Source organism: Leptonychotes weddellii, chromosome 2 (genome assembly GCF_054177405.1).
Source record: "Leptonychotes weddellii isolate Sample4059 chromosome 2, ASM5417740v2, whole genome shotgun sequence".
NCBI classification, from domain to species: domain Eukaryota; kingdom Metazoa; phylum Chordata; class Mammalia; order Carnivora; family Phocidae; genus Leptonychotes; species Leptonychotes weddellii.
In genome coordinates, this window is record NC_138370.1 from 21,069,186 (window position 1) to 21,096,317 (window position 27,132).

At 46.2% G+C, this 27,132-nt stretch overlaps 1 protein-coding gene across 2 annotated transcripts in view; it reads right to left on the reverse strand.

Annotated features, from left to right (window-relative positions):
* Positions 1-27,132, reverse strand: part of PRAG1 (PEAK1 related, kinase-activating pseudokinase 1) — a 49,161-nt gene that overhangs the window by 4,433 nt on the left and 17,596 nt on the right. For both annotated transcript variants that reach the window (XM_081808371.1, XM_081808378.1), the window contains 2 exons: positions 16,322-16,479; positions 3,905-4,662 (listed from right to left, as the gene is read on the reverse strand). In XM_081808371.1, coding sequence (XP_081664497.1) covers positions 3,905-4,662; positions 16,322-16,479 — 916 coding nt within the window. The remainder of the gene's footprint in view (positions 1-3,904; positions 4,663-16,321; positions 16,480-27,132) is intronic.

The following is a 27,132-nucleotide window of genomic DNA, read 5'->3' on the forward strand; positions in this document are numbered from 1 at the left end:
GAGGCTCCGAGGGGTTAAATTATTTGTCCAAGACTGTACCAGTGAGATGTGTTCCGGGGGCCAAAAGTATGCGCTTGGGAGTGAAAAAGACCTTGGCTTAACTCCGAACTCTGCAAACACTGGCAAGTTGCAATCGATTCTTGTGATTTGCAGTAGTTATGTTCTATTAAGCAGCCACGAACACGTTATGAGTGAATACTGACCCACTGCTCCGAAGGGAAATAGAAGGCAGAGTTCTTACAAGCGTCTGGTCACAACATTTTTACCAATGGGGCCAGTACAGAACTTCGTTTTGTGGGTGTTTCTGTTTAAAGACGCCTTAGCAGCAGATATTGTTGATTCGCTAACCCAGAACTCATGGCCGACGGCACTGTAACTCAGGCCCGAATGAAGCTTACCTAACACCTGCCCAGAAGCACATTGCAACCTTCTGGCACTCAGGAATACCAGGGAGCGCTCAGCCTGGTCATTTTCAACGGTGAAATCATCAACACAAACACAAACGTAGGAAGAACGAGGCAATCAAGAGACCACAACAAGGACACTTGTTCACAGATGAGTGCTGAGAAAGGAAGCCAGAGACTTGCCTTGTCGCACCTGGGCTGGGAATTCGTACCTCGGGTGACTCAAATCTCCCCCTACTCTGTGCGGGCAGCGACCACAGAAAATGATTTGGGGTTACAAATAAATTTTAGTGAGGGAATTCCAAAATACAGAGTCCACAAAGAATGAGGATCGACCTGACGTGTCAGTCTGGTTTCTCCTCTGCAATCGGGGCAGTGATAGGTGCCTTCTCCCCCTGGGGCCACCGTGAGCAGTCCATGACACAAGGCAGGCGTGGCTCTCAGCCCAGTGACCAGCCCACGGTGAGCACTCACTGGACAAGGTTGCTATGGTGATTGTTCTGCTGGAGCCCTGTGGTGAGGCCATCCAGAGCCGGCTTGCAGGTTATTGTACCAACCTGGACGGTACAGCTGGCCAGGGCCTGGGAAGTGTTTCCAAGGATCCCTTTTCTCAAGGCTATCAAAAACCTGGGTCCAGCAAACACCACTGACAGTTTGCACAGACATGTAAATGAAGGAGCAGAGTAAATGGCAACTGGGCTGGATGCATTTCAAAATCAGTGAGCTGGTCCTCTGCTAGCAGTCGCAGCTTCCTTGTGCCCTGCATCTGAGAGTCAGCAAAGCTGGGGGGGGCGTGGGCGGGCTCCCCCTGAGATCGTTTTTAGGGTGCTGCATGGTGGGGGTGGGTAGAGGAAGGGGCGCAGGGGCGGGGAGGCTTCTTCTCCACCCTCACCCCCTCTACCTCATTTTCAGGGAGTTTGTGCTCGGGTTTTGGTGCAAGACCACACAAACCTTTGGTTCAGCTCAACTTTCAAACGTTTTGCTGAGCCAAGTCTCACTTTAAACTTTGGAGCCACAGCCTCATTAGTGGTTAAAAATCTGGGCGAAGTCACGTTTGTTAAATAAAGAAGGCCCAGCTGGCTTAACACAGGTCCCTAATTACCCAACTGGGGTTGGAGGTGGCTGAGGAATACAGCAGCTCTGAAAACGCACACACAGCTGATGATTTTTTTTCTTTTTCCCCTACCACGTATGCCCGGAGCAGGGCTTCAAGAGCTGGCTTTAATCTCCTGGCGGCTGCAGGGCGCTGAGCCCATAAACAGGAGGGCCCGGTGTTTAGTGGGAGCAGGTGCGAGCCTGCTTTGGCTAACGGGGACTCGCCAGCAAGGCTCCTGCTTCCCAGGCACAGATGAAGCGAGGCCTGCGACAGGGCGGCGGCGCGGGAGGGGGTACCGCTCCGTCCCTCGGCTTCCAGATGACTGTATTCCGTCTAGACTGCAGCGCTAATGAAGTGGACCAGCTGCACGTGGGAAAGGATGCTCCAAAAGCCCCCGCCCCACAATTACCAGGCCAGGCGCGCTTGCAGATTGATACCCTTGTTCTCTAGACTCTGAATATTTGAAGCTCTTCTCCGAATTTCCTTTCCGTACATGACAGAGATAGTCCTTGAGCTGCCAAGTCTCCGGCAAAGTCAAATAGGACACCCGGGGACTGTTTTCCTTAGAGGGCCAGGGCCTATCTTCCTGTCTCCTTCTGGTTCACATTTCTAATGAAATGAGGAGGGACGCTTGTTTTTTTACCTCCTCTGGGAAAGCTGGATGTTCTCCTTTGTTCTGCAGAGAACGTGGCTAACTCTGCATTATTATAGGAGGTCCTAGATCCGAGCTGCCCACGACAAGCACTTAGAAATATAAAAACCATGGGGCGCCTGGGTGGCTCAGTTGGTTAAGCATCTGCCTTCAGCTCAGGTCATGAGCCACGTCAGGCTCTCTGCTCAGCAGGAAGCCTGCTTCTCCCTCTCCCACTCCCCCTGCTTGTGTTCCCTCTCTCTCTGTCTCTCTGTCAAATAAATAAATAAATCTAAAAAAAAAAGAATGTAGCTGCTGGGTTTAGATAGAAAGAGATGATGAGATTCAAGAAACGCACACTCTCTCCCACAGGACGTTGGCGTTTGCCTCCATCTAGCCCCTGCCATCTTAGCCATTCCCGCCTCGTCTTTGGGGGCCTTGATTTCTGGACCATCGGCTGGACCCTCCTTGTAGCCGTACAGCTCCCACCACCCTGTTTTTTCCTAGGAAGGCAGCAAATAACTATATATAGCCCCTGAACATATAAATCAGGGGTTACCCATCTATCTTTTATGGTTGTGTCACCAAGTTCTTCAGAGAAAAAGCTCAAAGTAAAAGTCACTGCCATTTTCCTTGGCCAATAATCGTAATATTAAAAAAAAAAAAACCTCCACTGGTAAGCAGGAAGCTACCCTTCCTCCCCAGACCACTTCATGTTAGTTCACTATTTGCATTTCTTTCTAACTGGAAATGAAAGAATATCTGGGGACAGGTGATAGAAGAAAAGAGCTCAGCATTTCCTTCCTTGCTCACCAAAAGCTTGCATTTATAGAAGAGCTACAGAACCACCAGGTATTCAAGGGATGCCAAAGAAGATGAGAGAAGGGGCCGCCTGGAAGGACCAGAGTGTGTGTCGGAGACCAGAGTGGCCAGATGGGTGCAGACAGCTTGGCCAGCTTGCTGAGAGCCACGTCTTGAGAGAGCAATATGGGGGGGGGGGGTGCGGGTAGCAACAGCCCTGATCTGGTGGCAAAGATTCAGGAGCTGTGTTACCTTGGGCTAGTCACTTAACTTCTCGGAACTTCCTTTTTCTTAACTGACAGGATGGCAGCAGAGGTGTTGCAGGCAAAACAAAGCAGCATTCGCAGCCATCTCAGCCACCAGCTGGCTGTGGGCAGATTACTTAATCATTTTGCGCTTCTGATTCCCCATCTGTAAAACCTATCTGCACTGTGACACCGTGAGGTCATGGAGTGAATACACCCGAGAGGCCTGTTGCATAGCAAATGCTTAATCGATGCAATTACTCTCATTGCTCAAGATGATGTTTAGGCCTAGCTCTCTCCAGCTCTAACATGTGCAGAACAGTATCTTCATTGGCTATCTCCCTTCCTAGATTATAAGCTCCATAGGAACCTTATGTTCACCTCTATCGACTCAGATCTTTACAAAATACCTGGCATGCAGTAGGCCCTCCGTAAAAGTGTGATGAATAAATGAGTGAACTCTCTGCTGCCTTAAATTTAAGTCAACTTGTTTTCCAACTAGATGACACAGGTTCATTCCTGAATGCAGAGGACGAATGTCACATTCACACTACAAATCTCACCACACTGTGTCCCAGGCCGGGCTGAGGGAGAAATCGGTGAGCACTAAGTGTTAGCAGGAAGCTCAGGCTTCAAGCCTGTGCCTACAGCCCGGTCACAGCCGGGGCCAGCTGGCTGCAGTGCAGAATGGAAGCAGGGTGCGGGGGGAGGGCGGGGAGGTACCTACTTTCACAGCGTAGGTGCTGCCGGGGTCCTCGGAGCAGGTGGCGCAGTAATAGATGGCATCCCCCGAGTCACAACAGGGCTTGTTACAGGTCAGTTTGAAGAGTGACCAGTTATTCTCGTTGAAGTGCAGCTCCTTTTTCTGGCCGCCCATGAAGAGGTCCTCGCACTTGGCCGTGAGGCGGACCAGGGACTGGGCATAGAGCCCCCCGAGCTTGGCATAGGTGCCCTCCTTGCTGCTGATGCTGCTCAGCAGGCTGTGGAGCTGGAGTTGGGTGCTGCTGGTGGATGCCTGGCTGGACACGCTCAGCTGGGAGGACGAGGCCGAGGGGACCCCTTTGCACTGGAGGCTGGGGCTCCCGCACCCGCTCTTGCTGCCCGCCAGCCCTGGCACTGGCACCCAGTGGCCGTTGCCTTTGAAAGTTTTCTCCAGGGGTTCAGAAGAGGAGAAGGTATGATGATGGCGGCTCCCGGGGCTCGAGGAGTAGCTGAAGTGGGGCTCTTCGTGGGCACAGACGTTGGTTTCTGAGTGGCTGAGGTTCAGCTTGGGACTTGCTGTTCTTGGCTTGGAGGAGCCCTGGGTCCAGAAGAAGCCGTCGGGTGAAGAGGCTGCCCGGCTCACTAACTTCTTCTGGGGCAGAGGCGGGGGCTGTAGGGAGCCGCTGGGGGACACATCCTCAGTGGAGCCCGAAGGGAACGGAACAGGAGCAAAGAGCTTCTTCCCACTGCTGGTGGGTGAGTGCGCTGGCTCAGATGGAGGGCCTGAAATTGAGAAATAGCAACAATCAGGCTAGCGGCCAATGCCAATCGGTTCCGGGGCCCCGAGGTCAAAGCACTTCATTTTATTTGTATCCATTTTCTAGAGACAACAGACGCACAACGAACAAAATCCACAATGCAAGAAAGGTATACGGTGCCAATGAAGTCTTCCTCCTCCCGTGTCCCTTAGCACCCTGTCCCCCTCATCGGAGGAAACTGCGGCTGGTAATTTCCAGGGATCCTTCTGGAGATTTACCAAACAACCCAAACAAATGCACAGCACACATTTACACGAAGAAGATATCTCACATCAGACGTACAGATCTATCCAATTCTCTTTAACAGCGATCCCATATCATCCATGCAAGTATAATGTATTTAACCGATCCTCTCGTGATGGGCACTTAGGTTGTTTCCAACATTTTGCAAGCAATGCCTGCAACAACAATGGCAAACCTGTGCTTTGAATGGACTTTTTGAAAGTCAGGTTAACAGAGGGTACAATTTACCTACAGCAAAATTCCCCCTTTTCAGTGTGTACTGCTATGGGTTTTGACAAGCACCCTGGTGCCTTGGGGGGCAGGGCAGACCCAGAAATATCTTAGAAGGCAGAGGTACGTGACTTTATAAACGAAGAAACAGATCTCTAGGGAAAACGAGTGTTTCCTAGACCCCCAGTTCCCAGAGTGGGGCACATGGATGCTGACCTTGATGGGGGGCAGCCTGGGGGAGACTCCATCACGGCCTCAGCCCCCTTCCCCACCCCCAGAGCATGGAGATGTTCAGAAGCATCACAGACGGTGAGCTGGAGGGCCAGTCTAGACAGGATGAAGACTGGACTTCACGCTTTATATCAGCATAGAAAATGGAGGTTTCACAATGAAACAGGAGTTCAGGTAAAAATAGGCAGGAAAAAAGGCAGAGCCACTGGGCATGGGAAAGGGCAAACTGAAATAGTCCTCATTTCCTTCACTCTCAGAACTGACTGGAGGATGTCCCCACTCTTTTGATAGCAGCTTTGAGGGCAATAACTGAAGTATTCATAGGTCGTAAAATGCCTCCCAGTATCCCGAAGGTTAAAAAGTCAGAGAAATATGGGTCTTACATTCAAGGACAGAGGCACGGGGACATGCGCCCCTCACGGAGTTCCCCAAGCTGTGTCATCCGAAGGGCGGGGCATGCGGTGTCTCTCTACACCTCTCCCCACCTCAGCAGAATGACCGGAAGGCAAGAGCTACAGCAAACATGGGCCCCAGGCACGCTGTGAAAGACCCCCAAGGAAGCAAACTGTGAGTTCTGTGTCAATGCACAGGATCTTTCTAGGACTGCTCCCGCAGAGTTAACAACTTTCTCTGCCCACACTGAGGCCCCCTCTGCTTTCTTTAACCAAAGTGGGGACAGAAGGGGCCCCCGAGGAACAAGCATGGGTACCAGGCCCCTCGGATCAACGCTGGGTCTCCTTACTTGGGATACCCCATAGGGAGGAGGGTCCCTCTCGGGGAGCAAGGGGCATGCGCACGTCATCAGGGCTCCCCTTGCCCTGGGCAGAGCGGGCACGGACGTCTGTGCCTCAGCTTCACTGATGAGAGCAGAGTCAGGGAGCTGACAGCAGAGGCCTCCTGTCCAGGACAACCCCAAACGCAAAGCTCACAGCACGGTAAGGTAGATGCATGCAGCTTGATGAACGCACGAGCCGGGGGCCAACAGGCTCGTGCAGGGAGAAGCCTGCGCGGCACAGGGAGGCAGTCGGGCCCCACGCCAACACCTTCCCTGGCTCTACTCTCTTTCTTCCCAGACCCCGGAGAAAGCACAGTGCTCCTCACGTTCCCACATCTGCACTAGGCAAGCACTCTTGCTGCCCAGTGGCTTCACAAGATCACAGTTTTCCTTCCCACCTCACCCTGCGTTGCTAATGACAGGTGGGGCGCCTGCCAGCAAGGCTGAATGAGTGATTTATACCCTTCCAGGAGGCCAGGCTGATTATAAACCAAGCCGCAGTGGCACGGTCAGGCCAGCCAACTCTACACACCCGTGTATTCTCCCCTCCCAGTCAGAAGGGCGGCAAGTGAGAGCCAGGCAGCCAGAAGACGGGAGATCCTGATCGCAGCTGATCTCAGCAGGTTCTGGAACCCTGGGGTCCATGGGTCCCCCATCCCACACTCTCCAGGAGGAACCTTTTCTCCTCTCAAGTGTATAGTCAGCAATGGGGGCAGCTGAAGTCTAGGGCTGTACATTCACTTCCTCTCTGTGCCTCCCTCTAGCAGAGGCTGAGAGAGCAGGGGGAGCATCCCTCACCAGCTCCTGGGCTGAAAAACAGAAGAGCAAGACCCCTTATACCTGGGGCTCTCAAAGGACACTAAGCCTCAGCCACCAAGTACCCAGGTGATGAGCAAGAGGGCAGCCAGGGGGAAACAGGTCCATCTCCTGGCCTTTCTGCATTCGGCACGGCGGAATGTGTCAAAGGGTCTGATTCTCCATTTGTTATCAACAGACAGAAGGGAGGGGTGGGGGGGGGACAGGGGAGTGTGATCAGAGTCTCTGGTCAATGCTTTAAGCAGTGTCTCCGGTGACAGGGACAGCCGGCCTACGGTGAGGATCCTTCTGGTCCCCAGGCCCGCCGGCTGGGGTGTGTCTGGCAAATCAGCTTCTGGGCTAGCCGCTGCTTTAAGCCTTGTGCTAGTTCCCCATCCTTAGGGGTTTGCCTTCCTTGCTCTCCGTCACGGTGACACCCCCATGATGGCCTTTTCTGCCTCGACGGTGGTCTGAGTGCGGACAGCAGGACCAGCCCCGAGCTCGCCGTTGCCCTCACCCGGCTGAGTTCCCTCCTTTAAAAACTGACCGGATGGCATCATGGTGAAGGTCCCTTCCAGCAGGAATAGTCTATAATTTTGACCACTCACTCCATTTTCAACCCCTCCCAACATGCATTTTGTCTCAAAGCTGCCCCCGAAATAAAATACCTCTAGACAGAAGGCTCTCTTCCTTCCACGGTTCCTCTACCTCTAGTTTCCTTAACTTTTCAATCTGTAAGGACAGCAGGAATCTTAAAAAAAAAAAAAAAAAAAAAAAAAATCCTGTAATACTTCTTATTCCCTAGATTACCCCGGAGAATCAAAAGGTTCTGCTTTCACACCAAAAATAGCTTGTGTGTTCAGGCAGTTGGAAGGAAGTGATTTTCTCCCTTACCCTCCGGGTGTTCCCTTGCTCTCCTGTGGGAAGTGTGTTAGTCAGCGGCTTTGATCAGATCTATAGGTAAATCTGGCAAGGAGTACCGGGTATTCGGCGGAAAATGGTTCATTTTTCTTTGTTTCTGAGATGCTATGGGTCTGTCACCCAACAAAGCATGTCCTAATCAGAGGACGGCACTATCTCCGAGTGCTCCCCGACCACACTCGTCCCCAGCAGGGCGGGGCTGTAGCTCCCCAAACCTCATCCAGGGAATGAGGCTCACCCGAAATGTGCACCTTACCCACATAATTGGGTATTATGTACACAGATGGTGATTTTGAGGTAAAAAAAAAATGCCTAATTCTGTAACAGGCACAACCACCTTCCAACCTGAGGCACCTTCTTAAGGTTTCTTCCTTCCTTTCTTCCTTTTTCTTTCTCTTTCTTTCTTCCCTCCTTCCTTTTTCTTTCTCTTTCTCTTCCTTCCTTCCTTCCTTCCTTTCTCTTTCTTTCTCTCTCTCTTTCTTTCAATTCCTTAATTTCTTTCCTTACAGTTTCTTAAAGTTTTTCTCCAGATTTGGAACCACGGCTAGTGAGAAGACCATACTTCACCCTGAGAGCCCCTGGGCACCTCAGGACCACATAACAGCTCAGCTGGTAGCATTCCCGGGGCTACTCCAAAAGAGATGTCAATGTGTGGCCCTTCTCGATGAAACTGTGCTTCCTCCACCATGAAACAAGCAGTACCTATTTGCTTGGGACCAGAGTGCACCCCTGAAGACCCACTCTGATTCTGCCAGTTTCTTCACTCTTTCATGGGGGAACCTCCTCATGAGTGTGGCGGTAGGCAACAGAGCAGCTAGATTCTTATTACAGTTGACCCTTGAACAACATGGGGTCAGAATGAATGGGTCCACTTATATGTATTTTTTTTAAAAATAAATACAGTACAGTACTGTAAATGTATTTTCTCTTATGATCTTCCTTTCTCTAGCTTATTTTATTGTAAGAATGCAGTATATAATACCTACAACATACAAGGTATGTGTTAGTTGACTCTTAATGTTATCAGGCTTCTGGTCAACAGTACGCTATTAGTAGTTAACGTTTCTGGGGAGTCAAAAATTATATGTGGATTTTTGACTGTGCGGGGGGTTGGTGTTGCAACCTCTATGTTTTGCCAGGGTCAACTGTATTTGCAAGAACAACCACACTCTGCATTTAGAACAGCCAGAAAGGAGAGGGGACAAATATGCCTTGACACCTAAAATAGTTGCAGAAATCACAGGCAAACCAGTGGCTCAGGAAAATATGCCTAAAAAAAAAAGTCCTGAAAAAACTCTGGCCAACAGCCCGTCTTCTCGGGACTCAGATTCAACAGCAATGAGAAGAATTCAAATATATCCTGGTTTTATGTTGGTGTTAGATCACCCCGTTTCCAAATTCTGGCTTACAGCTAAGAGTGTAAAAAAAAGGTGAGAAGGGAAAATAGTTTTCTGGGAAGTTTGCCTCCATCATAGTTACATCATCAGTAGGTTTTTAAGTGACTTCTCACACTAATTGGTCCAGAGAGCTCCAAACCCCTGTTCCTAAGTTTTTCTTCCAATTTCCAGTTTGGCATATAAAGCCAGTAGCCAACTACAGAGTAGAACACCTCTGCATCTCTTTAGTGTGTCCGTTTCAGGGAAGAGAAAAGTGTTTCTGGTGGAAAAGGTACATATCACATATGGGGCACCGGGTGGGATCTTAAAAAGACCAAGGAGAAAGTATACTAGCTTGGTGCCATTATATTTATTTATTTATTTTAAAATTTTCTTTGTTTTAAGATTTTATTCATTTGAGAGAGAGAGAATGAGAGAGAGAGCATGAGAGGGGGGAGGGCCAGAGGGAGAAGCAGACTCCCCGCCGACCAGGGAGCCCGATGCGGGACTCGATCCTGGGACTCCAGGATCACGACCTGAGCCGAAGGCAGTCGCTTAACCAACTGAGCCACCCAGGCGCCCTGGTGCCATTACATTTAGAAAGCAGAGAAGAAATCAGGATTTCAGTGGTTGGGATAAGCAGCTTAAAGCCAAGGCAAAAATGCAGGCCAGAAGTTCAGACGTAGTACTGTGATGTTTTCTTTATCATAGAGTCCTCTCTCCTTGCGGGGTTTTAATAGGTACCTTCATTGTTCTCTTCGGCCAAGATGAGAGAGGTAGGCTTAAGGAGGAAGTGGTCAGTCCAGTTTTGAGCTCTGTGCATGAGCCCGTCTGGCTCCCTCGGCACACAGCTCTGCCTTCTGACCAGAACAGAAGTGGAGGCCAAAGGCAGAGTCAGGGCCAGGAGTACCCAAGCTCCAAATTCGCAGCTTTTGGGTCTGGCTATTCTCCAGCTGCAGCTAAGGTAAAGCAAACTGGATTTTTTTTGGTTTGAAAAACTTGGGAGTGTTCCATGGATCATTTTCTTTTTTTTAGTGAGGATATCGACTGTAGAGCTGGAAATGGCTATATAGATTTATCCATTCCTTCAGTTAATGTTTCCTGAGCACCTACTACATGCAAGGCATAGGGAACAAAGCAGATGGATCAAACCTCTCCTACAGCCCGTGGCCTCATTCAAAGAAAGCCATCTATGTGGGCCCCTTGCCAATGGCACTCTGGCAGGTTTCTGCCAAACCCCCTCTTCCCACCCCGTGAGACCCAGTGAAGTGGGTGGCGGAGAGGATGGTCTAGCCTCACGTGTAGCTTTTTCCTCCAAGGAAAAACTGTGCAAACTCTTGTTTGGTCACACAATCAGAAAGGCTCAACTCGAAGTGTTTTTTAAAAAAAAAAGCAGGCAAGTATCCCTTCAAAAAGAACCCTTGCTTTCTCAAGAAGGTAAACGTGGTCTGAAAATGGAAGCATATTATTAACATTTTACAACTGGCAGGAAAATGAGGCATTTGTGAGGAGTCTCCCCGGAACACTTAATCATCCCAAGAAACAATAATCGAGATGTGAACGCAATTTACATGCAAAAGAGGAGAAGCCCTGTCTCAGTTTGGAAACTGGCTCATGGCAAACATTCCATGCCCACCACCCCAGTGTGGCTGCGGAATCCTGCACTCTCCATGTCCTGTAAGAACACAGGATCATTTAGGGGTTTTCTTCCAAATTAACAGTTAGTTCAAAGCACTTTCTCATGCTGTTGATGGAAGCGTAAATTGACATTTTACAGGATAATTTGGGAACGTCTATTTAAAATGTGTATGTTTTGACATATCAATTCCACTCCTAAGAATTTATCTTACAGATATGTTCACCAAATTATCTTCAAGTGTGTCACGGGATCTTACCGGAGACTGGTAATGAAAATCACCTAACCATGCATTGTTAAGAGAGGGGTTTAACCACTTCGCACAATGACAAAATACACAGCATTAACAAAAATGAGATCAATTCAGAGGTTCTGATTGGAAAGACTTCAAGATATATTAAGCATAAAAATGTGTCGAATTGAGGTTTATGACATTTTAAATATGGATAAAAGGGGCGCCTGGGTGGCCCAGTTGGTTAAGCATCTGCCCACAGATCAGGTCATGATCCCAGGGTCCTGGGATCCAGCCCCACGTCGGGCTCTCCACTCAGTGGGGAGCCTGCTTCTCCCTCTCCCTCTGCCTGCCACTGCCCCTGCTTGTGCTCACTCTCTCTCTCTCTCTCTGTGAAATAAATAAATAAAATCTTTAAAAAAATTAAAAAAAAATAAATACGGATAAAAATTTCTGAGAAGATATAGAAAAATATGCTCAAAATGTGTCAAAGGCAGGAGCTTGTTTAGAGGGTATCTAATGACTTTGTCTTTTCATTTCATATCTTTCCCCATCATGTGAATTGTTACCAGAGACATGTACTGACTTTATTGAAGTAGTAATATATATTTTAAAATTCAGCTTAAAGGGAATAGTTTAAACTAAGGTAAAGCTTCACTTTTGTGATATTGTAAGGGCTCAGGCCACAGACATTCTGAAAAATGAGTATCTTTTCCTTTGGGATAGCTCCTTCATCCTTCACTAATCCATCTCCCAGAACAGAACCCACGACTCAGTCTGTCTCCATCGGGGCAGGGGATGAGGTGGGCCTAACCGCAAAACACCAAATGGAATATATTAGACCAGCCCTGCCAGTTTAGGATCAAGTGCTCTGACAGCCTGTTCGATAGTAAGAACACACTATTTTCAGCTAGGGAGTTTTAGATGCCTTTTTAAGGGCCACCTTTTCTTCTTACAGAGTCTCAGGTAACAGCCTGAGTAGGGGAGCAAATGCTCAGTGAAGGTTAGGCTGTCACTCCTGACTGACCTCTGATCTTTGTGGACTTACCGTCTCTCTTGACAGATCCACCCCCCCCTCCCCGCCCACTGCCTGGCTTGATTTTTTCCCATAGCACTTACTGCCATCTGACGCACTGGCTACTTTAGCCCTTTGTATCTTTCTCCTTCTCCATCTCTCCCCACTGGAATGTGAAAGAAGGAACTGGGCATTTTTCTTGTCATTGCTGTATGTTCAACATCTAAAATTGTACCCAGCACAAGGTTTGGATTCAACAAATACCTATCAAGTCAATGACTGAACTAATGTATATATTTTAAAAATCCTCTTGTGGGGAGGGCACCTGGGTGGCTCAGTGGGGTAAGCGGCTGCCTTCAGCTCAGGTCATGATCTCAGGGTCCTGGGATGGAGCCCCACATCGCATGGCATCGGGCTCTCTGCTCAGCAGAGAGTCTGCTTCTCCCTCTCCCTCTGCCCCTCCCCCACTAGTGCTCTCTCCTGTGCACGTTCTCTCTCTCTCTCAAATAACTAAAATATTAAAAAAAAATCCTCTTGGCATAATTACTGAGGAAAAGAAGCTGACTACTGTCAAGATATTTCATTAACTTGGCCATATCTCTGGTCTGCTAACCATAAAAATACGAACACTGACCTGGTACATACCTTCATGTGAATTCATACCTACATTCACTGTGTGGCCAGACCTCTTACCTATTGCTGGTGCCAACAGCTTCAGTTCGACAGAGCTCTTTCTAATCTCCTGTACTGTGGGAACCTGGCATCCAGGATTTATGTTAAACTGTGGCACTGAATTTTAACGTTATCCTAAATCAAAGAGGAAAATGATCTTCATGTGACATTAGGCTCACCTATTTAAAAGGGACCATTTAGGGGCTCCTGGGTGGCTCAGTCCTTAAGCATCTGCCTGCGGCTCGGGTCATGATCCCAGGGCCCTGGGATCAAGCCCCGCATCGGGCTCCCTGCTTGGCGGGGAGCCTGCTTCTCCCTCTCCCGCTCCCCCTGCTTGTATTCCCTATCTCTCTGTCTCTCTGTCAAATAAATAAATAAAATCTTAAAAAAAAATAAAAGGAACCATTTAAAGCATGAGAGTCTTCTGCTGCCCATCTGTGGGGGTCATTTAGCTGACCACTGTGCCTCACAGCTATTCACTACAGATCACCTCTTGGCAGCATTCATGGATCTGCCCTGACACATGCAGTTTGTCCCTCCCAAACCAAGCATAAACCAAACAACTGCTTACATGGATTTTTCCTTCCACTGAGTTGACTCACTGTTCAATTGAATTGCCCACATGGACAAATGGGATAACAGATGTGCTTTGAGGGGTATGACATGCAATACAAGCATAAAGAAGTGAAGTTAATATTGATATGAAAATGATACTTTGTAAACATAAAGGTTAGACACACTGGTTTTTAAAATGCAACAAAGTTATACATTTCAATTATGTTTGTTTTTCTTATAAATTTTTTTTTAAAGATTTATTTATTTATTTGAGAGAGAGAAAGAGAACGAGGGTGCACACGTCCATGGGGGAGAGGGGGAGAGGAAGAGGGAGAGAGAAACTTTAGTAGACTCTGCACTGAGCGCCAAGCCTGACGTGGGGCTCCCCCTCAGGACCCTGAGATCAGGACCGGAGCCGAAACCAAGAGCTGGACGCCTAATGGACTGCGCCACCCAGGCGCCCCTTTCCTTATAAAATGTGAAACTTTTTTTTTCTTTTGGCCACAAAACCCAAATAGTAGAAAACTAACTTTAACCACTAACCGTGATAAGCTTCCAAGAAATTTACACAAACTACTATTATGACACTGGAATGACTTTGTCCTCAACTCACTCAGGTCAGCCTTTACTGCAGATAGAAAAAGTCCACAAAAGGCATCTCTTTTCATTAGTGAATTCTTCCTGACCAAACAAATAGTCTAATGATATCTTTACATTTAATATTAGAGAAGTAGACACTACATTCTGGTCTCCAGGAACTTTAGCTTGAATTAACTCTACCTCTCTTATTCAGATCCACTGTCTCAGCTTCAGTACTAGATACAAATAGTCACAAAAGGTGAGATGGATAAATACTTCAACATTATTTTTATGAGGTAAAAGTGAGCAAGAATTCATGGGATTGAAAGATAACTGTTTAGGAACAGATCGAAAGCAAGACACCTTGGTTAATGAAGAGAAGCGGACTGAAGGGTTCCTCACATTTCATGACCAGTGTGGTTCTAGATAGTCTCCAGACTAATGTCTAATAGATGTGACAAAGGGAGGGTGGAGAAAGAAAGCAAGGTCTGGGGTACAGAGCCATAAGCAGGAACAGCAGGTAGAAATTGTTCACTCTAAGGTCCCAAAGTCTAGTAACAAGGTATACACTTTTTGTTGATCTAGGAATTCAAATTTTGAAGTGCATTCCCATTGAATAACTGGCTCATGATAAAGGCAGAACCATGAAAATATATTCATTTTAATTAGAAAATGTCTGAGTTAGGTGTCACCATCGTACTCCTAAATCCCTAGTGGCTCCATTATTTCCCACTTCTGCACACTGGTTTTGAGAGTTTTGTACAATCCAGCCTCTACCTTCCCATCAACCTCTGGTCCCATTTTCCCCTTGCCTGCTTCCACTGAAGTGTGTCAGGTGGTCCTGCCCTTTTCCCAGCATTCCGTGCTAACCCTGTGCCTTGGCGCCTCCTTTGTTGTTTCCGTAACCTGCAGAGCCCTTTCCTCCCTCTACCTCCTCAATTGTAACCACACTTGAGACATGAGTTGAAGTGCCATCTTTTCCAAACGCCTTCCCTGAACCCTTCCTCAGCCCTCATTGATTCCTCTTTCTTCTGGAAGCCTTGATAAACATTCATGTTCTGGGAAGCCCAATCTCCTAGCTTAGACCAGCCACCTGTGTGTCACGTGTTTTAGGCTCGTCTTCCTAGCTAGACCTGAAGAGTCCTGAGAGCAAACATGATTTGCCGGTTCTGACTAGCCCAGTGCACAGACAGTTAGGTAGAGTTCTCATCAACATGAGCTGGCTGGTGGCCAGTGGGGCTCCACTGTACACTGCTCCCTCAGAATTGGTCACAATCCTCGAGAGAGCACATCAGGGCACAGGGTCCAACAGTCTACGAGCCCAGCCCACCTCTGTGGAATAACCCACCTCACAGAATTTTTGCACAATTTGATGGGAAAAGGAAAAAAAATGGAAGCCCAGGAAAATCTGCAGAGAAAGCAAGCCCTCTTTTGCTACATCCCACCCCAATCCAGACTAAGAGATTTCCTGTTTTGAAGTCTGAGCTATCAGAAGTTTCCCATAAGAACACACCGCAGACTGACACAACATGTACTCTAGACTTAGCAGTACTCATCTTTCCTATCGAAATATGTTGGTGATTGTGATTTTACAGTGGAAGCCTCGACTCCAAAATTGCCTGCTGGGAAGAAATATTTCCATAGGAGTGAGAAAAGGTCGTCATGTTAGCACATGTCGAAAACTAACATGTTAAAACGAGTTTAAGAGAAATGCAGAAGACACACGCGCGCACAAAGAATGTTGAAACGGTGAGAGGTTTTAACACTACCTATCACAACTACAGAAACACAAGAGTTCCTTCTCAGGAATGTGCCCAATCAGGACATACCCACATAGTATACCTTAGAGCTTTCTCCGGGGAGTGGGACGGATGGTAGCCTCACGAAGCCTCCATGCTTTAATTCAACAAACATTTATATAAGCACCTGCTGTGTCCAGGTGTGTGCGTGCGTGTATGCACGTGTGTGTGTGCGTGTATGCACATGCGTGTGCACTCATACACATGAAGGGGCGAACAAGATGGCGGAGGGCGAGAGAGAGAGAGAAACATGGAGGGTGAAAACTTGTGCTTGGCAGTACCTAATCCCCTGAGAACCAATCCCGAGGACAGAAATGGAGAACAGACCTATACATAAACGGCTCATCACCCCAGGAATCAGTGGACGCACTGTGTGTCAGTGGAAAGGGCGCAGAATGAGGCGCCTCATCATGTATCCAACAGGGGATTAATGCCAACTGTTCCTGGGTGGAGTCTACCTCATGGGCAAAGCAGGACCAAGACGGTAGGTCCAGCTCAGCCATTCCCAATCGTGGCAGTGAGCCCAGGGCTGGCCTTCCAGACCCGGGAGAATCTAAGCCTCCCCGTCAAGGTGAAATCTGTTACCTCCATCGCTGCAGGTCCTGGAGTCCGAGGCCAGGCTGTCTGTGGAACCCGTGGTGAAGCTGACGGGGACACCCCTGCAGGGAGGGCTGAGGCTCTCTGCAGAGCCCTGGCTCACTTTCTCCAAATCAGAGCTGCTCTTGTTCATCTTTAAAAGGTGCCTGGAAAATGTAAGAACAAACAGTAAAAGCAATTAATTTGGTTTCTCTTAAAAAACCAGGTGATGGGTCATGAACCTACTATGCTCCCGGAGCCTGAACAGTACCAGCAAGTTTTGAAAAAATGATTTTGGGAAGAGAGAACGGGCACTCTTTTGAAACCTTATGCACATGAATGGTAGGAGATTTCTCAAGTGTGGTTAGGAGGAATGAGTCTACAAAATTTGGACAAATGCCAAATCATGGTTTGGGAGGAAATATGCCTTCGTATGCTGATCCTGTTGGCCATAACATTTACGTCACCTACTGTATAACATCTCTATGAAGAAAAACACGAACATTATCATAAGAGTCAATGTATAGAGATATACAGAGATTGGGTAGCTTTTGCAAGATCACAGGGCAAGTGAATTGCAAATTAGGACTAAAAAGGTGGGATTTCTTTTTGCCTGGCATTCTCTTGACAGAGCTTCAAAGGTTCTAGGTTGTTCCTTGGAATTAAGGAAAACTTTATATCAATTTAACCAGACTTCTAGTGCAATGCTCAGAAACATGTTAACATAACCCTTCTTCCTGAAGTACAGAATCTGCCCTTAGGCTTTCTATGAAATCTTTCGTTGCTTCTCTAAGACATCATTACCAATATATCAAGGACCGGAATACCAAGTTCAAGAGAAAAATAACTTGCCTTGGAGAAAACACTGCCATTATCAGGTAGAGCGGTTAGCTTATTGATTTCTCCTTCCCTTTCTCCAAGGACTACATGAATATTCACTCTGACCTGACATTTTCACCACAAAATGAGGCAGACCACAATCCATCTAGCTCTCTCCCTGTTGGTGGTAACCCAGATTTGTCTGAACTGATATTTCCTGATGACATTCCTGTTCCCACTAGAGCAGATCTATATCTCAATATCTGCTGTAGGAAATAGACAATGCAGTATTGATTTGGCATCAGAACCGCCTTATTTAATGCACATGACCTTACAGTCAGGAATTTATCGATTGTTCTTTGTGTACAACATTGCCAGGCCCTGCATTGGTCTTTGCAGTCCGGGGGATCCGGTGCTGATTACCAGAAAAGTTTAGAGAAAGTTTGTTAGCTACCATGAAATACTCTTTAGGAACACATCCTTCTCCTCACCCCCAATGCTTAGAACCACATTGAAAAATATTTTACAGCTGTCAAATATAAGTTGTGATGGTGATGGCAAGGTTCTAATACCATTTCTTACATTTTTTTTTTTTTTTATTTATTCATGAGAGACAGAGAGAGAGAGAGAGGCAGAGGGAGAAGTAGGCTCCCAAGGAGCAGAGAGCCCGATGCGGGACTCGATCCCAGGACCCTGGGATCATGACCTGAGCTGAAGGCAGACGCTTAACCATCTGAGCCACCCAGGCGCCCCATTTCTTACATTTTAATGTCACTCTAGGGCTCTGGGAAATATCAGATCCTTAGGAAGTGCTGTGGCAGTCGGTTACCTTTATTTTACCCTCTGGCAAAATAAAATCATAGAAAGTTTTGTAAAATATTTTTATTCTCATCAGATCCATCAATCATGGCTTTTGCAGATAAAGCCTAGATATGCAGTTGTGAGTAATGACAACTCCTCAGTCTAGGAGAGAAGCCAGCTCTGTGGCAATGCAATGACCCAGCCCCCTCCAAAGTGGCCTCTGGAGTCTCTTGCTCCTCAGGTCCAGAAAACTGCCAAGGGACAAGTTCCAGCACCAGAGTTGCTGAGCAGACAAAGCTCCCCATTCCATAAACCTAGAGAAACACTGAATGAAATGTATATAAACAGATAAAGCTAAAAAACACGTAAATAAGTGTATGTGTGAATACACACACACACACACACACACACACACACACCTTGGATATATTCCTTGAGCAATGTTATTCAAATCACTAGTAGTGAATGAATGGCTAAGTCAATTTAGTGAGTCATGGCAGTTTACCAGCAGTTTATTTTAACAAAATATGCTGCTATGGGGCCAGAAAACATGAAATATTATAGTAAGGATTTTTGAAACATTGTTTTGTGACACTTGCTTCAGGTGTGTGCTTGTCAGATCATGATAGTAAATATATTTCTTATTGTGGGTCATTGTTAAAAAAAGGCTAAAAATCATTGCTCTAGAATTGGTGGTCAACAAACATTTCCTTAAGGGGCCAGATGGGTGATATTTTAGGCTTATGGATCATATGGTCTCTGTTACGACTACTCAATTCTGCTGTTGGAGCAGGAAAGCAGTCGTAGACTCTACGCAAATGAATGGACATGTTTTCCGATAAAACTTTATTTACAAACACAGATGACCACACTGTAGATGGTAGATTACTGATCCCTGATCTAGACCAGCCTTGTCCAACAAAATTATAGTGCAAGTCATATATATAATTTTAAACATTTTAGTAGCCAAATTATAGGTGAAATTATGTTAATAATATCTTTTATTTAATAAAATATATAAAAATAGTGTCATCTTAATAGGCAATGAGTATAAAATCATTAATGAGATATTTTACTTTTTTTTTTCATTCTAAGTCTTCAAAGTCTGGTGTGTATTTTGTACTGACAGAGCAATGTAATTTAGACTAGCCACATTTTAAGCTACTGGCTACTGTACTATTCAGTGCAGATCTAAAGAAACTCTCATACATGGACAAGGCTCTTCATGGTGTTACTAACAGCAAAGACAGAATCATAAACAGTCCAGTGTCCATCAATAAAATAATGGATACATTGTGGTATATAGTATTATAATGGAATATGATATAGAATTCAAAAATAAATGAACTTGATTTTAATATACTAATACTGAAATGACTCTTAAATGTTGATGTTAAAAGTAGCTTGCTGCAAATCAAAACCGCAATGAGATAATCACCTCACATCAGTCAGAATAGCTAATATCAAAAAGATATGAAATAACAAATGTTAGCGAGGATGTGGAGAAAAAGGAACCCTCATGAACTGTTGATGGGAATGCCAACTAGTGCAGCCACTGTGGAAAACAGTATGGAGGGTCCTCAAAAAATTAAAAATAGAAATACCATATGATCCAGTAATTTTACTTCTGGGTATTTACTTGAAAAAAAAAAAAACAAAAAACACTAATTTGAAAAGATATATGCACCCCTATGTTTATTGCAGCATTATTTACAATGGCCAAGATATGGAAGCAACCAAAGTGTCCACTGATAGATGAACAGATAAAGAAGAGGTGGTACATATATACAATGAAATATTACTCGGTCATAAAAAAAAGAATGAGAACTTGCCATTTGTAACAACATGGATGCACCTAGAGGGCATCAGGCTAAGTGAAATTCGTCAGACAGAGAAAGACAAAAATACCCAATGATCCCACTTACATGTGGAATCTAAAAAACAAAATGAGCAAAGAAACAAAAAACAGAAAAAGAGACACATAAAAACAAGGAATAAACTAGTGGTTGCCGGAGGGCAAGAAAGTGGGGGGAGAGCTGAAGTACGTGAAGAGGATTAAGAGGTACAAACTTCCAGTTATAAAATAAATAAATAAATCACGGGGATGAAAAGTACAGCATACGGAATACAGTCAATCGTATTATAATAACTCTGTATGGTGACAGATGGTAACTACACATCATGGTGAGCATTTCATAATGTACATAATTGTCGAATCAGTATGTTGTGCACCTGAAACTAATATAATATTGTATGCCAACTATACTTCAATTTAAAAAAAAAAAAGTAACTTGGAAAAGGTCTCAAGTACACTGTGATGCCGTTTAAATATCTTTTAAAAATACATAACGATGCTATAATTTTTTTGTTTATCATATATATGTAGTAAAATGGAAATAATACTCATCACCTTCAAGATACTGAATACTCTGGGTAACAATGGGAAAAGGAAACAGAAACTAAATACGAAGTGATCTTCCACTGGACCTGTAATGTTTTATTTTTCAAAATCTAAAATGGCAAAAGGTTAATAATACTTGAAAAATCTTTGGAGGACACATGACAGTTAAATTATTCTTTGAACTTCACTGTAGGCTCGAAATATTTGATAAATCGAAAACGAACATTTCTAGAAGGACAGAAAGTCACTAGGGCCTGCAAGAGCCCAGGGATGGCCACTCTTCTTGACCTGCTACAGAGCCTCTGAAAGGCGAGGGACAGAAAGGATGACCCAGCAGGATATTTCCACCAGGCCGCACCATGGGACAGACAGATTCAGTGAAGGTTAGTAATAACCACAGAAGAGCCTTATAGACGGAAAAAGTTATTTCTCAGACCTAACCACTCTTCTGAGACTTCAGAAATTAGTTCTTCCGAATCTAGTCACTATGAGGGAGAAGTCACAGTTTTGAACTCACCAAGTGAATGCAGACAAAATTAGCTTATTCTTGGGGTTGCAGCATAAATCTTCAGCAGCTTGCACATGTGTGTATGTGTAGGGAAGTACGAAGCCTCCAAAAGTAGACCTTGGTAAATCTCAGTATTTAAGCACAGGGGGAATTTTCATGTTTTCATGGCTCTGGGAATATTACTCTTTCTCTACTAAAAGGGCTCAAGAAGCCCAGGCTCCCACCAGGTAACAAAAGCCCAGTAAGCAGTTGGAATTCTCTGGTGTAAATGGGGAAGAAAGGAGTAACCCTTGCTCATAATAGCGAAATCTTGGGAGTGATGACTCTTTTATATGAATTGCATCAAAAATCTTTCTTGGAAGCCCGTGTAATCTGCACTCTTAGAGAATTGCCATTTTAAGTAGGGAATGAGCAAAACTACCTCAGATTTCATAATGAAAGGGGAAGCTTATCATCAGAGCAGAGACTGACAATCAAGTTGCTCTCGTGTGTTCCATCTATGCATGCAATGGATTTCTTAAGAATCCCCGGAGAAAGGTGACTTTTCTGAGCCCTACTGGATTGTTCTATCAGACCTAAGGCCAGATGACAATCCAAGGGCACCCAACGATGCACAGCAAGACTCTACTGATTGCTTCTAAAGGCGCTTTCCCCTCATTAATGATAGTTTGATCTGCTGTTCATAAAACTGGTGCCAACCATCTAGAAGATGCAATCTGATGTCACGTCATTTAAGGAAGTGGCTTCAACGGGCTGAAACCACATACTCCGGTCTTTCCTCTCTAGGTGGTGAATAACATTCTTATCAGCTGCACGGAGAGCATGGTCTGCACAGATGTCTTTGCTCACACAGCGTGATAAACGACTTGTTCTTACTCAGACTTCCTTCCCTGCCTCCCGTTGATTAGCCAGAGTCACAGGAGAGTAGGATGAAATACGCGGCCAGAGGCCCGGTGTCCTTAGAGACTGAGCCCTGCAGCTGCCGCCCGGTGATTTCAGAATGGCTTTTCCCCCCATTGTCCTTAGAGAAAGAAGCCCTGCCAGAGTTTTCTCCGTACTGTATTGGTAGAAAGCTGGAAAAGAAAAAAAAAAAATCCAGGCGGAAGAGCCATCTGCCAGACTTCCTCATTCATAGGAACAAGCCTCATCTAAAAATATCCCAAGCTTTTAGAATGTCCGAAATTCTTAACGGATGCCCTGCCCCAGCAGGACTGCATCTCAAGCTTCCCATGGCCGCCAGGATCCTCATCAGACGGCACAGTTTGTAAAGTGTGACGGAGGCCAGGGTTCTTTCTCACTGCCCTGACTTTTGTTTAGTTCACACGCATTCGGTTGAGAGCCATTTGCCTCCGGAGCAGAAGCTTATGAAAACCCAAAGAACACTAGTGCGGAAATTCAGTCTCGGGACTCTAGACCCCAGTACAGCTGCACACCAAGCCTTCGCATTGATCAAATTCACTGCTGAGTTTGGTGATGACTCGGAGAAGACCTCCGAGCTAGCTCGGACAGCACACACAGGTTAGAAGATGCTACACCCATTTTTTAAGTTGCCAAGAAGAAGTGAAAACAGACCAGTTCCAGATGCAAATAAGTCAAGTCATGCCTAAATCAAAGAAGGAGAACCCCTTACCATCCTAGACGTGGCCCGTCACGCCATCCTCATTGGCAGGGCCCCCCAGAGCCTGGGGACGGGCTGGGCCAGTGACTGTGGGGTCCCATGGAGCAGCCCTGAGGAGGAGGGCCAGCTTCGGTGATGGTGGCGGAGTGCCTTGTCAGCCAGCTGTGAATTCACTGCTCAGAGCTCTCCTTTCCCCTAAGTTCCTCTCTGACTTTTCTATAAAATGCACTTCCTCCCAAAGCACAGGAAAATAGGGACGGCTCTGCCTCTGACCTGCAGCTTTCAATCTCCGATTGTCTTGTTGGGCTCCAGTGTTAGCAGCAATTCAAATACACTCTGAAACACAGTCAGCCGCACCCGACTCATTTTCTACTAGGTAGCCACATCCTAAGGTCAAAATCATTAAATGATTCAAGTTGAAACACTGAGCTTGCTGGGTGAATAAAAGCACCTCACTTTTTACTTATCTTATGCCTCTATTACCTGCAGTGTGTCCCCCATCCTGTCTGTCCTGAAGAGTATTCCCAGGTTTTTTAAGAAATAAATTTTGACTGCCTGCTCTGTGGTGAGCACTGTGTTAGGTGTTGGGGATACAAGAGTGCATAGAGATGATGCCATCCTTGCTTCAACAAACCTACGACCCAGAAGATAAATACTTGTCAAGCTCCCCTAAAAAAGTATATGGAGGGTTCAATCTATACCTTCAGGATAGATTTGCAGCCTTGGGGGTTGAGCATCCTGACTCCAAATCTTTCTAAAACATTGCTCTCATAATGATGGTTGACCCTGATGAGCCCTATGCAGAGCTCTTGTAAGTATTCTTAACCTCGGCCACCATACTGGATCTTGGGTTCTCCGTGGTGACTGAAATATTCTTTGCCAATCTCAATTTCAAACATTTTCCCCCACTGTTTATATATTACAACATATAGCTAGACTTCTCATTTGGGAAGAAAAATTATCACCATTTGTTTTTATACTACTACTTCTCCTCATAAATCCTTTGCTCCAATTGGGCTAATCTCTCATTGTCCGCAAAGCACTCTGCATTACTGTCCCCTCCCCATCCTAGCTCTGAAGAAACAACTGTCTCTCCCTTTCAAACCTTTACACCCTCAAAACCCAGGGTCAATATCACTTACCTACAAATCCCTCCCAAACCATTGCAGTCTTTTCTGACTGATCCGTCTTCTCTGGAACGCACACTGAATTGAGTCTGATTCACATCACTGGGCATTAGGTTATAATCTTGGTTAGATTATTCTAATTGTTTCATGTGAAATAGGCTTGTTACCACGCCCAAATTATAAACTGAGGAGCGGTGTCACACTCAGAATATACTGGAACACACAGTAATTACTAAATACTTCTTGACTAAGTTTATCTGCCTCTGTTTCAATAACTCGGTGGCATCTGGGAGCATAAATGTTTCCTTTTGGTAAAGAATTACACTTGTCCAGCAAAACTTGCAAAAGGCAGGAACACTGAGCAAACACCCCTCAAAAAAGCTGGATTCAATAGCTGAGCCTTTTTCATATTTACAAAATACAGCAGTTCCAAAATATCCTGAATTTCTACAAATCTTGTAGTTAAAAATTTTTTTTCAAGAGATGGGATGAGAAAGGCAGATAACTATGCTGAAAGGTTTTTATTGTTTTTATCTTTGATTCTCTTTGATGAAAATGCTAAGGGAGTTATTTTCCAAGAATCTTAGTGTCACCTGAAAGGGCTAATAAGTCCAGTCTACTCTGAGGGCATATTTCCCCCCTGATTTCTTAGCATGTATAAAGATAGGAAATCAGTTTCATTTTCGGTCAGATGACCTCAATGTTCCCCACGGTGCAGGCCTATTAATTTGCATTTGCAGTTAATGCACTAGTAACTTCCATAGCTCTACAAGCTGAAAAACCCTTTGGTTCAACCTGACAATGAATGCACTTTGCATTGAGTGGAAATCACTTAAAAATAGGAATAAAGCCATACTTATTTTTAAAGACAGGGACGTGCACACGCAAACATTTAGGTCGGTCGTTAGTTTTAGGGAAGGATAAGTGCTTGAATTGGTCAAATGGAAATCTGAAGGCATTTGCCCTCTACTTTGGCACTGAGAGATTATGAATGTTTTTTAAAGATCACCTTTCAGGTCTCAGAAAATTAAAGTTCCTTAATCTGTGGCCCCACGCAGCATGGTACTCTTTTGTGTACATTCCTAGAGAAGTTCTGGGCTGCCTGGTGCCGGAGGAAGGCAGGCAGAGGTTTGGAGGTACCTGGCCTGGGGACCTTTGAGCTGAGGCTGACGACAGGCCAGAAGGGTCAGGGAGCAGGTAAGGGAGACCCCATCACCAATGTACTACACTTTATCTCCAACAGAGGTAAAGAGGCCCGAGTCCTGGCCTGGAAAGTCAAGGAGGAAGCTCTTACAGGTGTTCACATGCAGGTGGAAAGGAAGAGAAGATGGAAAGGCGATGAGGAACAAATGGACGACCAAGCAGCTGCAATCCACAGAGGGGTACCCTGACTGCCGGCCCGCCTCCAGCCCAGCACAGTGTGGGAGGACCTGCAGGAGCCTCTGGGAAGAACAGCCGTGCAAGCATTTCCAGAACTTCCCAGACGGATTTCCGAGTCCTCTAGGAAGGCTTCTTGATGGGGTGGTTAAGACCATGAACCCGGGAGCTCTGCTGCCTGGCTTGGGTCCTGGCTCCACTGGTCTCTGGCCGGGTGCCTGATAAAAGGCACTTCAGCGATCTGTGCTTCGGCTGCCCATCCAGCCCATTTCTCCTAATGCCGATAACAATCACACTTATCTCATGGGGCTGTGGGCAAGATGCAATGAGTTAATGTTTGCTACGCGCCGGAAACAGCACCAGGTGCACAGAAAAGTGTTACGTATACAGAAAGATGGATGGATGGATGGATGGATGGATGGATGGACGGACGGACAGACAGAGACAGAGGGAGGACTTCAGCAGCCTCCAATAAACTAATTCTGCTACCTGGATAGAAGCAGAAAAGAGCACATGGGTTACAGATTTCACTCTGATATTTCTACTTTTCTTATGATACTGGATGGAGACTCAAAGGGGGCGCCTGGGTGGTTCAGCCAGTTGGGTGTTTGACTTCGGCTCAGGTCAGGATCTTGGGGTCCTGGCACGGAGCCCCGGACTTGGGCTCTGTGCTCAGCAGGGAGTCTGCTTCTCCCTCCCCCCTCCCTTTGCCCCTCCCCATTTGTGCTCTCTCACGTGCACGTGCACTTTCTCTCGCTCTAATAAATAAATACAATCTTTAATAAAAAAATAAAGAGATCAAAGAAGAAAGTCATCAGGGTGATGCTTTGAAGATACGCATTATTCTAAAGTAACTAGGAAGCACTGATCTGTCCATCAACCAGACCTCAGTGTGATCTAGGATTCAAGACATTGCTAATTTGTAGTGTAGCCCCAGGCTCAGGGCTGCCGTACTCCACAGCTGACCAGATTGATTAGCTCCATTATACACAAATTAAGAAACAGAAGAACCCTTTTACGGTATTAGCTTGCCTCTCCTCTGCAAAAAAGAACCTCCCATGATTCCTACCCCCTTCACACCACCTCTCCACCCCCAACGGAGGGCTCTGGTGATTGAGTAAACCAAAGCAGTAGCAAATTCTTACTCACCAACTTGGGAATTACTGCTCTTCTACTCCTGACCTATCCCTCTTGGAACCCATCCACCAATACAATCTGTGCCTGACCAGAATCTTTCTGTTTCTAGACTACTGGTTTTGGCAACGACGCTTTCAGAATTATCTTTCCCTCTTTCTCTTGATTCAGCAAATGCTCCAAGTCCACTTTGTTGACCCAGTTTCTGAGCCCAACTATTGGCTTAAGAAATCTGTGTGTATTTATATTAGATGTTGTTCCTACCCTCCTGGCTTGGGAGAGTCAGGCTATTTGTAACAAAGCCACTAGATGATCTTCTCTACTCCCCTCTCTGGCCCAGTCTGTTGCCCAGAAAGGATGAGGTTTCTTTCCCACTCCCAGGTCACTTCTTCAGCCCTCTGTTAGCTGTTCTCTCCCATCTCCTTTAGTCCTGGCTGAAACCTCCCCCAACCTGGGTAAGGGTTCTGGTCACCCAATTCCAGCGTGGCGGTGGGCAGGGGGCGGGGGGGTCCCTACACCACTAATTCTCACCAGCTGGGTGTCCTACCAAACAACTCAATTCTGACACTAAGGACCCGGAGACAGCATCAGATCGAAGGTTCCAATGACCTCTTCCTTGGGTCCGATTCATTTGCTAGAGCAGCTCACAGAACTCACAGAAACATTTCACTTACAGAATATAATCCAGGAGCAGCGAGATGGAAGAGACGCCACAGGGCAAGGTGTGGGGAAAGGGCACGGAACCTCCATGACCTTGGCAGGCGCACCACACCACTCCACACACGTCTCCACAGGTTCACCAACCTCTTAGCTCTCCAAACGCCATCCTTTGGGGGTTTTATGGACTCTTCATTACAGAGGCACAGCTGATTAAAGCTTGGTCACAGAAGACTGATTCAACCTCCAGCCCCTCACTCCTCCCCCAGAGGCTGGGGTGTGGGGCTGAAAGTTCCAACCTGCTAATCACAGGGCTGATTTCCTGGCAACCAGCCCCCATCCTTAGGTGGGTTCAAAAGTCACCTCATTAACATAATA